The sequence below is a fragment of the Haliaeetus albicilla genome, chromosome 5, assembly GCF_947461875.1.
Source record: "Haliaeetus albicilla chromosome 5, bHalAlb1.1, whole genome shotgun sequence".
Classification (NCBI taxonomy): Eukaryota; Metazoa; Chordata; class Aves; order Accipitriformes; family Accipitridae; genus Haliaeetus; species Haliaeetus albicilla.
The window spans coordinates 23,510,508-23,527,688 of NC_091487.1; the positions used below are offsets into that span (position 1 = coordinate 23,510,508).

A 17,181-nucleotide genomic window follows, 5' to 3' on the forward strand; every position below is an offset into this window, starting at 1 on the left:
AAGACATCTTTACATGGAAGTTCTCGGTTTCCTTTTGGCCTCCTCCATGCCTGCCCCCTCCAAGGCCTCATCAACCTCCTTGTCAGTCTCCTCATGGCCATCCTGGACATTAATGCTTTCATGAGGAGGATCTTAGTGGGGGAATCCTAATGACTGTAGGCCTGTTCCCATTCCTTGGTGCTTCAGCATTGCCAGGCAGAGCTCTCCTGGGCAGCATCTGCCTGCTGCTTGTGAGCCATCAGGGAGGAGCGTGTGTTGGAACTGTTGTTCTCAGCATCTGCTTCCTAGTTCCTATTTTTGACATTTTACTCCCCCAACCGCTTCTTTGGAGACAACAAATGAAATCAAAGAATCAGTTGAATCTTTATATGTTTTTTTTTTTCTTTAATTCTTCCTTTCTCAAGAGAAACCTTACATAGAAAAACCTTTAGTGGAGAAAAAACAAGAGTGGAACAAACCAGTGAGAAAGAATTATTTAAAAAGGAGTACAAGAAGGAGGAAAAACATAGAATTAACTTCTACCTATGCAGTTTCTGAATTGTCAGTAACAGCTGATGTTTATCTGGCTGTGGATGACCAGATGTTTCCATTTCTTAATGACATTTTGATTGGTTAACTGATTGCCTACAGCACTTACTGGAAAAATGCATGTTTCACAGTTGAAGCAGTGCACATGTTTAATTTATTGTAACATCACATTCTTTTTGTAGTAATTTAACTCTGAGATTAAATATATAGATGTGAACTGTTTTTTTTCTTAAAAATGAAATAGTTATGGGCTATTTTTACAATATACAGAAAAGAAAACTGAACGTAATAGTTGTAGTATCAGTGATAGGAAAGACTGCCTTTTTGTTTGAAGTTATTGCTATTTAATAGCCTAAATATCATTCAGTGACCCTGATAAGTTGAAATGGCATATTAATTTCTGTAGTTTCTTCTGGGAATTAGGATGTACTACTGATGCAGAGACATACTTTTTGCCTTTGGTAGGGAAATCTTTGAAAATTTTCCTAGTATTTCTAATTCCAGCCCAGCTTTAATATTTTCCTTATGATAATGGCATCTCTAGCAAAATCTGCACATGAAAACATGCATTTTTGGTCCTATATTAGTTATTAATTTACTGCCAAAAATAAGGTTGGCATACAGTTGACTGTATATAACAGAGCTTCTAATTTTGCTAGTAAAAATGAAGCTCAATTTCAGTTAGTACACATCATATATCCCTAGCAGACTGTTCTGAACTGGTACTTCCCGCTATTAAAAAAAATCCCAAACTTGTGCAATAATGGCATTAGCTGAAGTGATGATCTTCTTTGACTTTTGTTCAGATAGCTTTTTGGGAGTTCTCCCTAGAGTCTTTTTGAGTAAAACAGGAGTGAGTCAGATCTGTGTGCAGTGTTGAGTTTTATAGTTGACTGGAATGATAGATTTGAATCTGTACTGAATACTTAGAGAAATATCTTAAATGTGTTACAGTCTTACAGTAACCGATTATGAATCGGTAAGATTAAAAGTGTAATTCTTTATATAGCATAATATTTTCAGTGGCATAGTTATGATAAATATCTTCCACAATCTCAGTTTTCAGTGTAAACTGTTCACGCAGGAGAGTAGTCCAAACTATACTGAAACCTTATGTTTCCTCAGGTGAGGATATAAGACTGAGATAAGTAGATAAATCCATTTATTTTCTCCAGAAAGCTACTTTTAAAAGCAAAACTTCTAAAGCTGAATGCCTGGCTTCACTGAGGTTGATTAATATCTTGCCTTCTGTTTTCATACAGTGAAATCATTCCCCAGTATAGAGTGCAGAGCGAATGTTCAAAAACTGAATGAAATTGCAGTAATTATAGGGGCAAATTTCAGGAATATTTGTTTAAGGAGATATTCCTTTAAAATGTAACATAAAAATGCTGCTCAGGAAGAACAGACTGGGAAAAAGACATTTCTTTCTGGGCAGGCTATGTGTTTCTGTTGTTCTGTTGTAGTTTTAGCGAGTAATGGTGGAAGGAATAAGATGTACTTACGTTTCATGATATTGTATGAAAGTAAAAGGTGTATGTTAAGGTCTCTAATTGTTTTGTGGCTGGTGTGAAAACTGCTTGGTCATGTTGTGCAGCAAAGAAGCAAGATTTATTAACAGTTACTCAAATTCACAGCAAATTCTGTCAGTATGACTAGTGATCTCTCTCAGCTGGTGTTTCTAAGTGATATTTAAGATGAGCCAATGACATTGTTATGGCTTGAGATATCCAAACTTGGGTTGTGTATGTTGCAAATTGTACGTGTCATTAATGTCTGTGATGTCTAATGCATTCCTTTGCCAGTGATTGGCTGTGTTCTGCAAATAGTGTTGGTTTGCAGAGGGAAAAGATTTTGAAAATGATATTCAAGGCAATTTTATTTTTGTAAGATGCTTTAGAAAATGTACACAAGTGTTTTTAGATACTTCAGTTTGGGGGGGGAGGGGACAGGAAAGGTCCCCATGGATCGCCCCCCCCCCCCCCCCCAAAGTAGGGCACATCAATGTCAGATACTTTTGATCAGGAGAGTTTCAGTTGATTCTGTCTTAATATTGCGATTCTAAGCATCTGTCCAGATTTAAATAAAAATAACCTTTTCCTTTTTGGCTTCCAACACAACCTTATGGTAGTGTTTTCCTTAGTACAGTGCATTGTATTTCATATCATGCATATTTCATATTAGAGAATATATTCTTTTCACCTGATATGTTCATAGCTTATCTATAGGAGATCTCTTGAGCCTTTTAGACCTTCATCTCAAAGTGTTTGGGGTCAGCCTTGAGCATGTGGAGCTCTATGCATCAGAAGGATGTTAGTGCTAGTTTTGACTTTGTATTTGGCCCTGTTCTGTGCATGGGTATGTTTATATATGCATGGACTTATATTTATTTTTTCATAACAATATACATTGGCTCCATATGGAAATATTAGACATAGACGGAAAGCATTTGTCTAGGTCTTCTTTCTTAAATATATCAGAGATTCTTTCATTATAACAGACTTACAAAGAAGACTTCTGTAACTTTTATAATGAAGTTCACAATATATTTTTCCCCTCTAAAGGCTTTAAGGAAGCAAGATGCTAAAGCAGATGAAACAGAAGAACTCATGAAAAATAAACTTGTGAGATATGAAAGTGAAAAGAACCAAGTAAGACTTAATTTTCTCCTTTGTTTGGTTTTAAGTAAGTTATAGTGTCATATATTACAGTATATGCTTCCTTTTTCAGAGAAACCAACAGGATAAAACTTTCTTTAGTCTTTAAGATAACAAGGGATTTTTTTGCATCAGAGGCACTGTGAATATAGCTATGCTGAACTTCTGTCTTTCCTTCAAAGCTCTTTAGTTATAGTGTGTTACTTCTAATGATTCTTCCATCCTGCCAGGCAGACAAGTTTATAACTTGCGGATTATCCTTGATTTCTTTCTCTGATTTGTCTCTGAATTTATACATAGTCTGCTGTTGCTTATTTGCAGCAGCTCAAAGATGCAGCTTTTCTTCATCCCTGCAGCTAACGCATGCTAGTTATTTTGCACCATGGTTATTACTAATTACTCTTACTGAACTATCTGTTGCCATATTGCTCTCTTTGTGTTCCTAGAAAACAAGATTTCTTATATTTCTGTTCTGGCTGGATGCTAGGGCCATCTTTTCTACCTTTTTCCATCTTACATCGAGTTTAGCCTTTTTGTCAATACTTTCAAAGTTAGAACCCTTTACGCTAAACCATCTATGTAGTGGTTTATGTTATGTTACTGTCTCCATTCTGTTAATGCTGGTCCTGTTTACTATGCCCATTTGCTAGCCTCTCAACATCCTCTTTGAGATTGCTATCTCTGCAACAATTTCTGCTGTTGAAAACTATATTTATCTCCATGTGGATCTTTGTGATCTTTGAACTATTTATGGTAGAAGTCAGACAATATTTTGTAGCTTTTGTTTTCCGTTTTCTTCTCTAAATGGTCATCAGTGTGCTGACTATTTCTGATTAAACATTTTAAAATTCTGTTAATATAATATTTTTAGGAAAAACTCTAATTGTATGGAATTCTGGGCACTTCAGTTTTTCAGTCATCTTGTTTCTGGAATCATTCAAGTACATCTTGTACAACACAGAAAAAACACTGACTTTACCAATTACCAGTTCTACAAATGCATGTCATCTTTAACACTTCTATGAATAAACTGTGTAGCAAAGGTGACTTCAAATGTTAAGTCATTGTTAATTTTAATTGTTTCAAATCCAGGGACAATGTTTTTGAAACTTTTAAAAAAAGTTTATCTTCCTTTCTTTTACTTTTAACCCAGTAAAATTTTGCTTTTATGCTTTTTCATTTTGGATTATATATACCACTTTGTATCTTCATGTGATATAGAATATTGTACAAAAATTATAGACTGTAAGTTAAATTCTCTTTATGTAATTTAAACAAATATAGCAGGTATTTAGTACAAATGAAAGTTTGCTTCAAAATTTTGGACAAATAAAAACATTGTGTCTATTATACTTCATTTTAAAGAGATGCTTATATCTATTAATTTGTGCCAAAATTAAATAGTTAAAATACACTTTTGTACTATGATAGCTTTTCTTTTTTCATTATCTTCTGTAATGAAAGCTTGAGCAGGAGTTGGAGCAGTCCCAGAAAAAGCTGAATGAATCGGAAGGCAGTAGAGAAGCTCTTTTGCATCAGGTAACTGCTTTGATGTGGTAAAAATCCTAAAGTTTTCATATTAGGCTGTGTCTGAGTCTTTTTGCTTAATCTTGCTATCTTATACTCTGATGACATTGTTCTGGGAAGGGAAAAAGGAGTTGCAGAAAGACAGGTTTAAGAGTCTAAGATATGTGGACTGAGCTCTCATTATACTTTTTCTGCTTTCTGAAAATTTATGTATACATGTTAATATATAATGATTATAGTAGTCATAGTAGTTATGGTACTTTTTAAGTACATGAACACATTATTTGTAACTGCCCTTCATAGTATTCTTTAGAACAACTTCTGTATTGGTAATTATGTTATGCAAAGCACATGCTATAGTTGGTGAATTCAGATAAACCAGTGCTCTAGAAGTGTTTGCTGTATTGCATACTAACATGTGATAAAAATATATAAAAACCAAACACCTGAAAAAAGTGTGCTCTAAACAATACCTATTGATGCACATATGATTAAATCTAGAAGTTGCAGGAACCTGGATTATAGCTTTAGAAAAGTGTCGTTTTTCCTAAATATTTTTAATCCGTCCTTCTTTCAGAGGAGCTGGGGAAAAAGATTGAAATAAATAGGGAGGGGGCAATTGGCATACTTATCTGTTAGCTTTAGTTGTTTGACTTGTGTATCTAGCAGAAGTTTGAGTTGGCTTTATTACTGTTTTGAATTTAACTCACTGTGCATAGAATATAGTGCTATATCACATATGGGTAATATGAGTTTGAGCTATATTCCTTCAATTCAATTTTAGCATGTCATATCTTCTTTATTTTCCTGTACACAATGTCATCTTTGTAAGTGCTAGACTGTATATGATAGAAAGGAAAAACGTAAAAAGCCCCTATGTTTCTTAAGAATAAACACATTGTATTTTTAATGAGTAGAATTTAAATAAAATATATTGCCTATTTAATTTGTATAGATGTTTTCACTAGCAATGTAAAAAGACAATTGCAACATATAAAATGGTAGCATTTTGTTTGGTCTAGAGAAATTAATCCTCATCTGTGGTCAACATAAATGTTTGCTTTAATTTTGAATAATCAGTTTGTGGCCTATAATTAGGAAGTAATCTGTCTTTTTGTTTACAATCTGCATTACTCTTGAGATTTATTTATAAATGTTAATTATGTATAGTCTTTTTTGGTTTTTGTAGTGTTTAATAAAAGTATGCTATTTACTCTTTTATTCTGTTTTTCATTAAACATTTGATACTTGTACATGCATTTTAGATTGAGGATCTTCGTTCCCAACTTTTGAGAGCAGAAGAAGACCGTGTAGAGTTGCAACATCAAATTTCACATGTTGCTATGCACCACCAGAGCTACCAGGATGTACAAGATGACGACAGGAGAATTAGAACAGGTAGAACTCATATTTTGCACTAGAGGCCTGCAAATTAGTTAGGTAGCCTGGACATTAATTCTTTCTTTGAGTTGCATTCTAATTCTTCTACTGTTTCAACAAAACCAGCCATTTAACTTGTCAGCTTTAAGTTGATAAGTACTGGCACCTGAATATTAACAAATAAATAGCAATGAGAGTTAAAATTTAGGATAAAATACCATAATTTGCATAGTTAAAACAAATGAAGATTATTGGAGAGAATTCAGTGAAGTGGATAGTGTTTTTACAGAAGAAAAACATTTGAAGTATTTTTAAGTAATAATTTTTCTGAAATGTTACATTTCAGTCCATTTTCAGTTTAAATCCTGCCGTCTTGAAAATCATAGCAAAAGTCATTTACATAGCTGGTAAATAAGACTGATGAATTTCTGGTAGATTTTCTAAGGAGTAACAACATGTTCAGAGAGGTTAAGAAAATTTTCCAGTATGATGCAGTCAGGGCTTCTTTTTGCAGTATGTTAGAATTTTAGAGATGGAACAATGATATTTAGAAGAAAAATACTTTAAACAATTTCAAGATAATAATTGCATAGTAAATTATCACTTTAGCAAGGTCTTCACTACATTGTTAGTTATCTATCTGTATTTAAACTTTTCAAACATAATCAAAAAGGCATTAGAGAAAGTCTTTATCTTTCTCCGTATTAACATAGAAATGTATTACTCAAGATAATAGAGGAATAGTGACTCCAAGTCCATTATCTCTGTGAATGACTTAATTTTATATTTTCATACTTCAGCTACTGAATTATCTTAGTTATTAAAATAAGACTCTGACTCCCTGTTTTACAAATCTTATACAGAGCACTGGAAAATGGCTAGATTTTGTACATGGCTTAGCTTCAGAAATGTAACACAAAATAGAAATTTTAGTAGTTTTTCTCCAGTCATGTTAATGCATCTGCTTAAAAGTGAATTTATTTGAAACAATATACCTTTCATGTTACTGAAAGCATATTTTAATTTTTCCATTTGTTTTATAATTGTAAATGAAAAACTGTTGTAAAAATATGAAGAAAATAAAAAAATGTACTGGAAGATTAAGATATACACATATATTTATATAATTTATGCAGTTGTGTTTCTCCGTACTGTGTTATTTCTGTTTCCTCAAAGATGCATGGGAAGAATACAAATGGAGATTTTCTTTGCCCCTAGTAGTTGTTTATGACTAAAGACCTTTGAATTTCTTATTGAGGAAATTTGCAGTTTACGCTTATCAAGAAATTCTATTGTGGTTGTAGGATTCAGACATAAAATTCACAGATAGACTGACTTCCAAATCAGGAGATATTACTCTGGCGGGATTAAATCTTGGCCTTGGAGTTGTGGCCAAGTTTCATTTACACCAGAATTTCTCCATTGTTTCTTCCATCCTCTTTTATTTTATTGGGTTCTGTTGTTTGGGTTTGTTTTTTGTTTTTTTTTAGGGGGTAGGAAAACCCCTATAAAATGACTGGCTAAACAGAAATACTGTCTCATTCAGTAAAAGGTTATGATATAGGTATAGCCATTTTTCACAGCTACACTGATCAAAATCAATAGTTGTAGAATAGTCTCAAGTAGAGAAGAATATTGCCAAAAGAGAAATAAGAAAAAAATAATTTACCACAAGTCGGTATTTCTAGTGGGCCTATTATTCTGTTCTCACCATTTTATAGTAGCTGAAAGATATGAGAGAGAGAAGCAAGAACTGGAGAAACATATTTTGGAGCTTAAAGCAAAGCTGAATCATAATGCTGTAATGTCAGAGGTAGAAGATCTAAAGAGATGCATAGAGCATAAGGACAAGGAGAAAGCACAGCTTGTAATGCACATACAGGTAAGTTGGGGGTTTTTGTTGTTTTGGTTGTTTGGGTTTTTTTTAAAATAATTTCCCATACGTTCAAGGTAGGTGATATGCCAGATCAGAGAGTAACCTTTAAAACTAAGAGTAACTGACATGCTCTTCTCAGTTTATTCTATAAATAATTTTGAAAGGTGATATGAGTTTGTAGAGGTTTTTCTCTCCCATCTTGTTAATAAACCAAAAAAGGTGTTTGTTATTACCCATGAATTCATATTTTGGATTACTTTTCTTTCCCATGTGCAAAGAAAAGGTGATCTGATTTTATCAGCAGTTGCCATTAATAATGGTTTCTGGAATTACTTTTATAAATTAATATTTACTTCCTTATTCCCCATTCCATTATACTTCAGAACTAAAGTTTAACTTTAAACAAACTGGGATACCTTGTTCTATGAGATAGTGCAGTAGAGTAATAAAAATAGATCATAACTGCTCTTTTTTTAGCAATTAGATGCAATATAATAATTATATTAATAAGTGTTAGTATTCTTATTTATGGTAAACACAAACTATTTAAAGAGTTTCTCTGAAAAGAATAATAGCAGTCTCTGACACTGGAATTTTAGTTAGAAGACTTTTACCTTGAACATGAAATGAGCTATGAGGCAGTAGCCTTTTTATTTAAGACAGGACATTTCTATATTTTTGGATCTCATCTAGATTCGTCATTGGTAGTAAGATCCCTGAACAGTGACTGTTTTCTACTATCTTTCATGACTGTCAGGAGAAATGAGGATGTTTGCAAAACCCTATGTAGGATTTCAGTAGACAAGTACTTAACATTTGTTGTATTGGGGCATTCAGTAAACCAGGGGGTTTGTATTTTGTATTTATTTTTCTAATGAAGGTATTTTTGTTTGGAAATTCAAAAGTAGGAATTTTTTTTTTGTCTTTTCATAGATTTAGAGGACTGCCCTGTTCGGTTTGCTTCTGCTGCTCTTTTCCCTTGTCAACTTCTGTGCTCATTTAAATTAAACTAATACATCAAATTACATTTGGAAAAAATTGAAGTCTCAAAATAAGTTCCTACATGCTTTATGAAAATTGGTCATTAAACAGCTTTAAAAAGCCCTAGAGTGCTTCTATAGAGGGTAAGGCAAGCAGAAATCTTTTCCTGATGCCCATCAGCATTTGTGTTCTAGCTGGCCAGTACAACTCCAGACTAACCCAAACATGCTATTTTTTTTTGTTTTTGTTTTTGTTTTGTGGGGCCTGAGAAATTCCAATTACTTTGGTGGCAGGAGTTAATGGGATAAAAACCCATAGAAAACCAATTTTTTTTAAACTTCTGCTTGTAGTACATGCTTTTCTGAGGGTCAGAATGATGTTCTCATACTAATTTCCTGCTCTGTGAAAATACTGATGGCAGAGTGCTCAGTCAGGGTCATTGTCATTGCTCTGAATTAGAAATATTTGACTTCCCTGATTATCTCAACAGAAAATACTTTGTACTTCTTATCTGCTTCCCACTGCCATTCTCCTACAGAGGCAGTAACAGGAAAATAGCTAGTGTGTTTTTCTTTTAATGAGACATCAAGCAATGCAAGGATGTGAATTTCTAAACTTAGGTACTAACAAAGCATTTTGTCAAGCCTGTTCTAACAGCTGCTCCTATCAGATAGTCTGATTCCCAGTTGGAAGTGACCAGTCATGTTTGGGGGAGGATGTAACTGCACTTGCCTCTGTTGTACATGTGATATTAGAAATTTCTTTTGACTGATTTAAATGTCATTGTTTTCAACAATTTGAGTTGCGTGTTGTACTTTTAGTCCCTGATAATTGCCATAAACTCACAATATGACGTAAAATGGAGAGGATGGAAAAAATTATAATCATATTCTTAAACTCATGTTTAGAAGTGAGTTCAATCTTAAATTCATTTTTAAATTTAATAGAGAAAATTTTGATTTCAGTAGTTGTAGTTTACCTGAGGATGCTTCTGTAAGATCTTGCAAATGTATGCAACTATCTTAAATATATTTTTTTCTGCATGGAACTATATAGATATGGGGCTGTTACAGCTGACTATTATGACCTGACTCTTACAGCTAAGAAATAAACAAAGTACACAAATTACAAAGATGCAATACCCTAGTTTCTCCATAAGTGTTTTTAGACTCATGCTTGTAAAATTGTTTGATTTACTAATTCTTTCTCATTCTAATTAGGTCAAAGTAGTCTTATGGTATTGTCCAGTACAGCGTAACAACAGACAGTCAGTTTGTTAAAATATTTCAAATTTTCTGCGGGAAAGTTATTGATTTGTTTATTTAAGATTAGAATTCTTCAGTAATACAAGTCTTTCAGTCTTATGAAGACAATCTTATCCTCATTAAAATTCATTTTATGGCTGCTTTCATCCTCTAAAGATGAAACTGTTAGCAAATTATTTTCATTATATGAGCCAATTAAGATATCTGAAAATGAGTAAGTAACACTTTTCTGAATTTAAAGAGAGATCATTGCAAAGTAAGAGAAATCAATACCTTTGCAGACCAGCCTGTATTGCCATGCCCATGGAGTTCAAGTGCTGAAATAGTGCTACAGATAGATTTAAAATGTACAGGTGCTATTCACTTTGATCAAGTTTCTATCTAAAATCACGTATCAACCTGGGGAAAAAAAAAAGGTATTTTATCTGTATCTTATATTTACATAAACCTTTACCTGTCAGAATGAGTAGCAGTTCAGGCTTTGGAAAAATATGGAGGAGGCATCACTTTAAGAAACCGATTTTGTGTATTATACCTTTTACTGAATTGAATACACTTCTTGACTGATTGAATGTATGCATCTTTGATTATTCAATTCACAGAATTTATGCTTCCATGAAAAATCTAAGCCTTCTGGATTAATGTTTCTTGATGGTTAGATACAATATGATTGGCAAGAGATGCAGATCAGATTGTGATGAATAAATTAATATTATTTGAGGTCTGCATTCAGGAAAAATTAGAGAATTAATTAGGTGCATGATTTGGATAGCATTGTTGAAAACAATATCAATGACAAACAGTGTAATTACATAGCATAAGAATCTGGTGACTGTGCCACTGAGATACAGGGCAGAAAAAAGAGAGGAAGGAGAAAAATACAGGTGAAACTACTATGGTGGGGTGAAATGTGGCTTTCTGTATTCTGATCAGTGTAGAATGTTTGCCCATAACTGTGAAATAAGGCATTAGTTCTGTAAATTGTAGCAAATGAGTGATCCTCAGTTACATTTTAAATATTCATAAAATTTTAAGGAATGTTGCACTGGATACACTATGTGTTGTTTTCTATACCTAGAATGAATTTTGTTTTGCAGTGTGTGGTGATTTAATTTTTAAATTGGGTGTTGAAAATGCAGGTCAAAAGTATGGTATGTGTAGTCAAGCTAATGTGAGTTACTATAACGGTGGCTGATTCACATGTTTAGTGCCTGTGGTAATTAGTTTATACTTCAGATAAACAACTAGGCTCTAACTGGAAAATGTCGGCCTCTTTCTCTGCTTCCAGTTTCTTATGAAAGTTGAAAGCTAGATTACATATTGAGATGTTGGATATGTAGAAAACTAGATGAGCAACTGTTTTACTTCGGGCAAATGTTGCATCTGTTTTTGAGTTTGTTAATCACTTCTGTTCTGTGTCATCTCTAGCCAGAGCCTGTCAATTGAAATGTCTGTGGTGCTGTTGCAGTCTGAGGGTTGATAAACTTTAATCAATTTTGAAAATAAGACTTGCATTCAGATCTCTAGAGCATTAATATGCTGTACCCCAGGATTTAGTAACTAATCTTAATGAGTTTTTTTAATTGCTCCACAAACATAATTCTGTTTTATAAAAATCTTCAGATATTAAAACCAGGAGGAGCGTATTTGATGTTATGTTGGTGGTGAATCAGTTGACATAAGTATTCTAACACCTTTCCCTTGATTCTATTAGCAGTGGAACTATGAAAATGCAGCAATAAAATTAATCAGGTTAGAAAAACTGAGACCCAGAATTGTCTTGTGTAAAGACTAAGAAGAGACAACATACCAGAATCAGGATTTTCTATTGTAACTGCAATGCAAAACATGCTAACAATTGCTGTACATATATGTACAATACATTTTAACAATAAACTGTTCTGAATATCCTGGGTTGCTTCTGTCAGGAGAACCTCCACCTCACACAATATTGTCATAGAATCATAGAATGGTTTGGGCTGGAATGGACCTTAAAGATCACCTAGTTCCAATCCCCCTGCCATGGGCAGAAACACCTTCTGCTAGACCAGGTTGCTCAAAGCCCCATACAACCTGGCCCTCAAACACTTCCAGGGATGGGGCATTCACAGCCTCTCTGGGCAACCTGTTCCAGTGCTTCACCACCCTCACAGTGAAGAACTTCTTCCTTGCATCTAATTTAAATCTACCCTCTTTCACTGTAAAGCCATTACCCCTTGTCCTATCACTACGTGCCCGTGTAAAAAGTCCCTCTCCAGCTTTCTTGTAGGCCCCGTTTAGGTACTGGAAGGCTGCTGTAACATCTCCCCGGAGCCTTCTCTTCTCCAGGTTGAACAATCCCAACTTTCTCAGCCTGTCTTCATAGCAGATGCTCACCAGCGCTCTGATCATCTTCGTAGCCTTCTGCTGAACTCACACCAACAGGTCTGTGACCTTCTTATGTTGGGGCCCCAGAGCTGAACACAGTACTTTGGGTGGGGTCTCATGAGAGTGGAGCAGAGGGGGAGAATCTCCTCCCTTGACCTGCTGGTTATATTTCTTTTGATGCAGCCCAGGATATGGTTGGCTTTCTGGGCTGCAAATGCACATTGCTGGGTCATGTTGAGCTTCTCATCAACCAACAACCCCAAGTCCTTCTCCGCAGGGCTGCTCTCAATCCACTCATCACCCAGCTTGTGTTTGTGCTTGGGATTGCCCCAATCCATGTGCAGGACCTTGCACTTGGCCGTGTTGAACTTCATGAGGTTTGCACGGGCCCACCTCTCAAGCCTGTCAAGGTCCCTCTGGATGGCATCCCTTCCCTCCAGCATGTCGACTGCACCACACAGCTTGGTGTCGTCAGCAAACTTGGTGAGCGTGCATTCAATCCCACTGTCCATGTTGCCGACAAAGATGTTAAACAGCACCGGTCCCAATACTGACCCCTGAGGGATGCCACTCGTCACTGGTCTCTACTCAGACATCGAGCCGTTGACCACAGCTCTTTGAGGATGATCATCCAACCAATTCTTTATCCAAAGAGTTGTCCATCTGTCAAATCTACGTCTCTTCAATGTAGAGGCAGGGATGTCATGTGGGACAGCATCAAATGCTTTGCACAAGTCCAGGTAGATGGTGTCAGTTGCTCTTTCCTTATCCACCAACACTGTAACCCTGTTGTAGAAGGCCACCAAATTTGTCAGGCACGATTTGCCCTTAGTGAAGCCGTGTTGGCTGTCACTAATCACCTCCTTATTTTCCATGTGCCTTAGCATAGTTTCCAGGAGAATCTGCTCCATGATCTTGCCAGGCACAGAGGTGAGACTGACTGGCCTGTAGTTCTCCAGGTCTTCCTTTTTTCCCTTTTTGAAAGTGGGGGTTATATTTCCCCTTTTCCAGTCAGTGGGAACTTCCCCAGGCTGCCACGACTTCTCAAATATGATGGATAGCAGCTTAGTAACTTCATCTGCCAGTTCCCTCAGGACCCATGGATGCATCTCTTCAAGTACCATGGACCTGTGCACCTTCAGGTTCCTTAGATGGTCTCAAACCTTATCTCCTACTGTGGGCAGTTCTTCATTCTCCCAGTCCCTGCCTTTGCCTTCTGTGACTAGGGCAGTGTGGCTGGAACACTTGATGGTGAAGGCAAAAAAGTTGTTGAGTACCTCAACCTTCTCCATGTCCCAGGTAACCAGGGACAGAGATTACCTTCCAGAGAGGGCCCATATTTTCCCTAGTCTTCCTTGTATCACCAATGGATCTATGGAAGCTTTTTGTGTTGCCCTTGACATCCCTGGCCAGGTTTAATTCTATCAGGGCTTTAGCTTTCCTAACCTGATCCCTGGCTCCTTGGACAATTTCTCTGTATTCCTCCCAGGCTACCTGTCCTTGCTTCCACTGTCTGTAGGCTTCCTTTTTGTGTTTGAGTTTGTCCAGGAGCTCCTTGTTCATCCATACAGGCCTCCTGGCATTTTTGCCTGACTTCCTCCTTGTTGGAATACATTGCTCCTGAGCTTGCAGGAGGTGATCCTTGAATATTAACCAGCTTTCTTGGGCCCCTCTTCCCTCCAGGGCTGTACCCCATGGTACTCTACCAAGCAGATCCCTGAAGAGGCCAAAGTCTGCTCTCCTGAAGTCCAGGACAGAGAGCTTGCTGTGCGCCCTCATTGCTGCCCTAAGGATCTTGTACTCCACCATTTCATGGTCACTGTCGCCAAGGCTGCCCTTGAGCTTCACATTCCCTACCAGCCCCTCCTTGTTGATGAAAATGAGGTCCAGCATAGCACCTCTCCTCGTTGGGTCCTCCATCACTTGGAGAAGGAAGTTATCATCCACGCATTCCAGGAGCCTCCTGGATTGCTTAAGCCCTGCCATGTTGTCCCTCCCACAGATATCGGGGTTGTTGAAGTCCCCCATGACGACCAGGGCTTGTGAATGCGAGGCTGTTCCTATCTGTCTGTAGAGGGTCTCATCTGCTCAGTCTTCCTGGTCGAGTGGCCTGTAGCAGACCCCACTATAATGTCACATGTCCCTGCCCTCCCTTTAATCCTGACCCATAAGCTCTCAGTCGGCTCCTCATCCATCCCCAGGCAGAGCTCCATGCACTCCAGCTGGTCATTGACATAGACCGGCTCCTCATCTCCCCTGCCTGTCCTTCCTAATGAGCCTATATCTTTCCATTCCAACACTCCAGTCATAGGAGCCATCCCACCACGTCTCCATGATGCCAATAAAATCATAGCCCTGCAGGCGTGTGCACTTCTCTAACTCCGCTGGTACATTCTTCATGTTACATCTACTTGCATAGAGGCATTTAAGTTGGGTCCCTGATGAAGCTGACTTACTGGTTGGAGTGGCTGGAATTCCTTCGTGCTGCTCTTCAGGTGCTCTCTTGCTGACCTGGGATCCTTCTCCAGGCTCTGGGCATCTATTGCTGGCACCGGCATCAAACTGGTAGGAGTGGGATGGACTGAGGTTCCCCTCCCCTGTCAACTTTAGTTTAAAGCCCTCTTCACCAGCTTAGCAAGCCTATGGCTGAAGATGCTCTTCTCCTTTCTGACAGATGGACCCCATCGGCTCCCAGTAGACCAGGCTTCTCAAAGCAAGTCCCATCGTCTAAGTAGCCAAACCCCTGGCTGTGGCACCAGTCACGTAACCATTTGTTGATTCACTAGATTCGACTGGCCCTTTCAAACCCCTTCCCCTTTGACTAGGAGGATTGATGAAAAAACTACCTGTGCTCCAGAGTCTCTTACTGCCACTGCCACAGCTCTGTAATCCTTCTTGATACTCCTCAGACTGCTCCTGGCTGTGTCACTGGTGCCCATGTGAAACAACCGCAGCGGATAATAGTCAGCGGACTGTATGAGGCTTGGTAGTCTCTTGGTGACATCCCTGATATAAGCCCCTGGTAAGCAGCACACCTCTCTAGAGAGTGTGTCAGGTCATGCTTCTATTGCATCCAGAGCAGCTCACTGAGTTCTCTGGGTGACTGACCTTCAGCCACCAAAGACATGAGATACTCCTTGGAATCTGGAGTCTTAATCTATAAAGCAGTATTTCTCATCTGCTTAGAAATTTTTTTGCAAGCACAGGTGCTTAGTAATTTGCTACTTGAAGGAGAAACTCAGATGTCCAAGGTATGTGATTTTTTCTTTTTTTTTTTCCAATAAGTGCAGTCTCCTGATGTTGCTTGTCCTTTCTCTTAGATTATCTCACTCTTATTTACTACAGTCACAACTGAGGAGAAAATTGGGTGAATATTTAAAAAAACCCAACAAAACAAACATGTCTTTATATTCCTGTCTCATAGAAATCCTTAAAATATTTACATTCTGAATTACCTAGAGGAGTAATTCCAAGATAGGAGTGTGAAAATTGGGGTATGTTCTGCAAGGTAAGTAAGCATCACTCTGCCAAATTCTTCTGCTATAGTAAAAGGGCAGCCTGAAAGGCTCAGGAGACAGCAGTTCTGGTGGAACCCCTGTTAATGTACACCGACATGGTTGTGAAATTGAGCTCGTTGTCCAGGCTTCAGTAATACAGAATTGAAGAGGATATTTTCAGACATGTTCCATTGGACATGGGCCTGCTGACAACTTTAAGCACTAATTTTAAACGTGTTCCCAAAACAAAGATGGAGACTGAGATCTATGATAATTCCAACTTCTCTACCACTAACTGGGCACTGTAAATCTAAACAGACCTGGAAGCTGATTAAGGTGTAGTCTGTGGTAAGGACTGATGTTCCTCTTTGACCAGTTCCTTCAAATCCCACAACTCTGGAGGCTGAAAGTGAACTTAGGTTTGTTGTGTTAGGTTTTTCATTTATTTTTCTTTTAGTGGCACTTTCTTTATCTTCTGTATGCTATGGCATCCTAATGAGGGCAACTCCTTTCCCACAAGTAACACAGCATTTCACCCTCAATGCTAATGAAAAAAAAAACCCCAACCTCCCAAATAAACCAACAAAAAAAATCATGAAAACCCTGTGGTACAACACTTGATTATAATACCAGAATAGGTTCTCACAGTGTCTGACCCAGCCCCTATTCGAGTTTCAGCCTGTGCTGAACTTGTATTCAGTAGTGCTCTGGCCGCAGCTACAGCAGAATGTGCATACAAACAGCTTTACAAAGGAAACAGTCAAGCTATGTGCCTTACATTAATGATAACATTTTATGATGTATTTTCTGCATGCATATTTAATGCCCTTTGCAACTGAGATTCTGTGGTTGAGAGGAAGATGAGGACTAAAAGGCTGAAGGGAAACTGAGGATTGAGACTCCTACAGCTGTCTGTATACAAATGATATAAAACATGATGGGGAAATAGGGGTACCCACTTATTCCAGGTGTTGTTATTTTAATATTAAAGACTGATCATATATGCATCCATAGTAGGATGCAGGTATAAACTTTCTATGCAAGATACTTTGTTATTTTAAGAGAAAATAGGTGGCTTTCAAGACTGAGGGTCTTCACACACT

General features: G+C 37.3%; 1 protein-coding gene across 7 annotated transcripts in view; it reads left to right on the plus strand.

The window, feature by feature from the left end:
• CEP128 (centrosomal protein 128) overlaps nt 1-17,181 on the plus strand; it is a 141,369-nt gene that overhangs the window by 34,995 nt on the left and 89,193 nt on the right. For 6 of the 7 annotated variants that reach the window (XR_011324705.1, XM_069783718.1, XM_069783720.1 and 3 more), the window contains 4 exons: nt 3,093-3,179; nt 4,650-4,724; nt 5,978-6,110; nt 7,814-7,974. Coding sequence is in view for 6 of the 7 variants with exons in the window: in XM_069783718.1 (XP_069639819.1) it covers nt 3,093-3,179; nt 4,650-4,724; nt 5,978-6,110; nt 7,814-7,974 (456 nt within the window). In the remaining variant the exon portion in view is untranslated. The remainder of the gene's footprint in view (nt 1-3,092; nt 3,180-4,649; nt 4,725-5,977; nt 6,111-7,813; nt 7,975-17,181) is intronic. The other variant, XM_069783719.1, reaches the window with a different exon arrangement.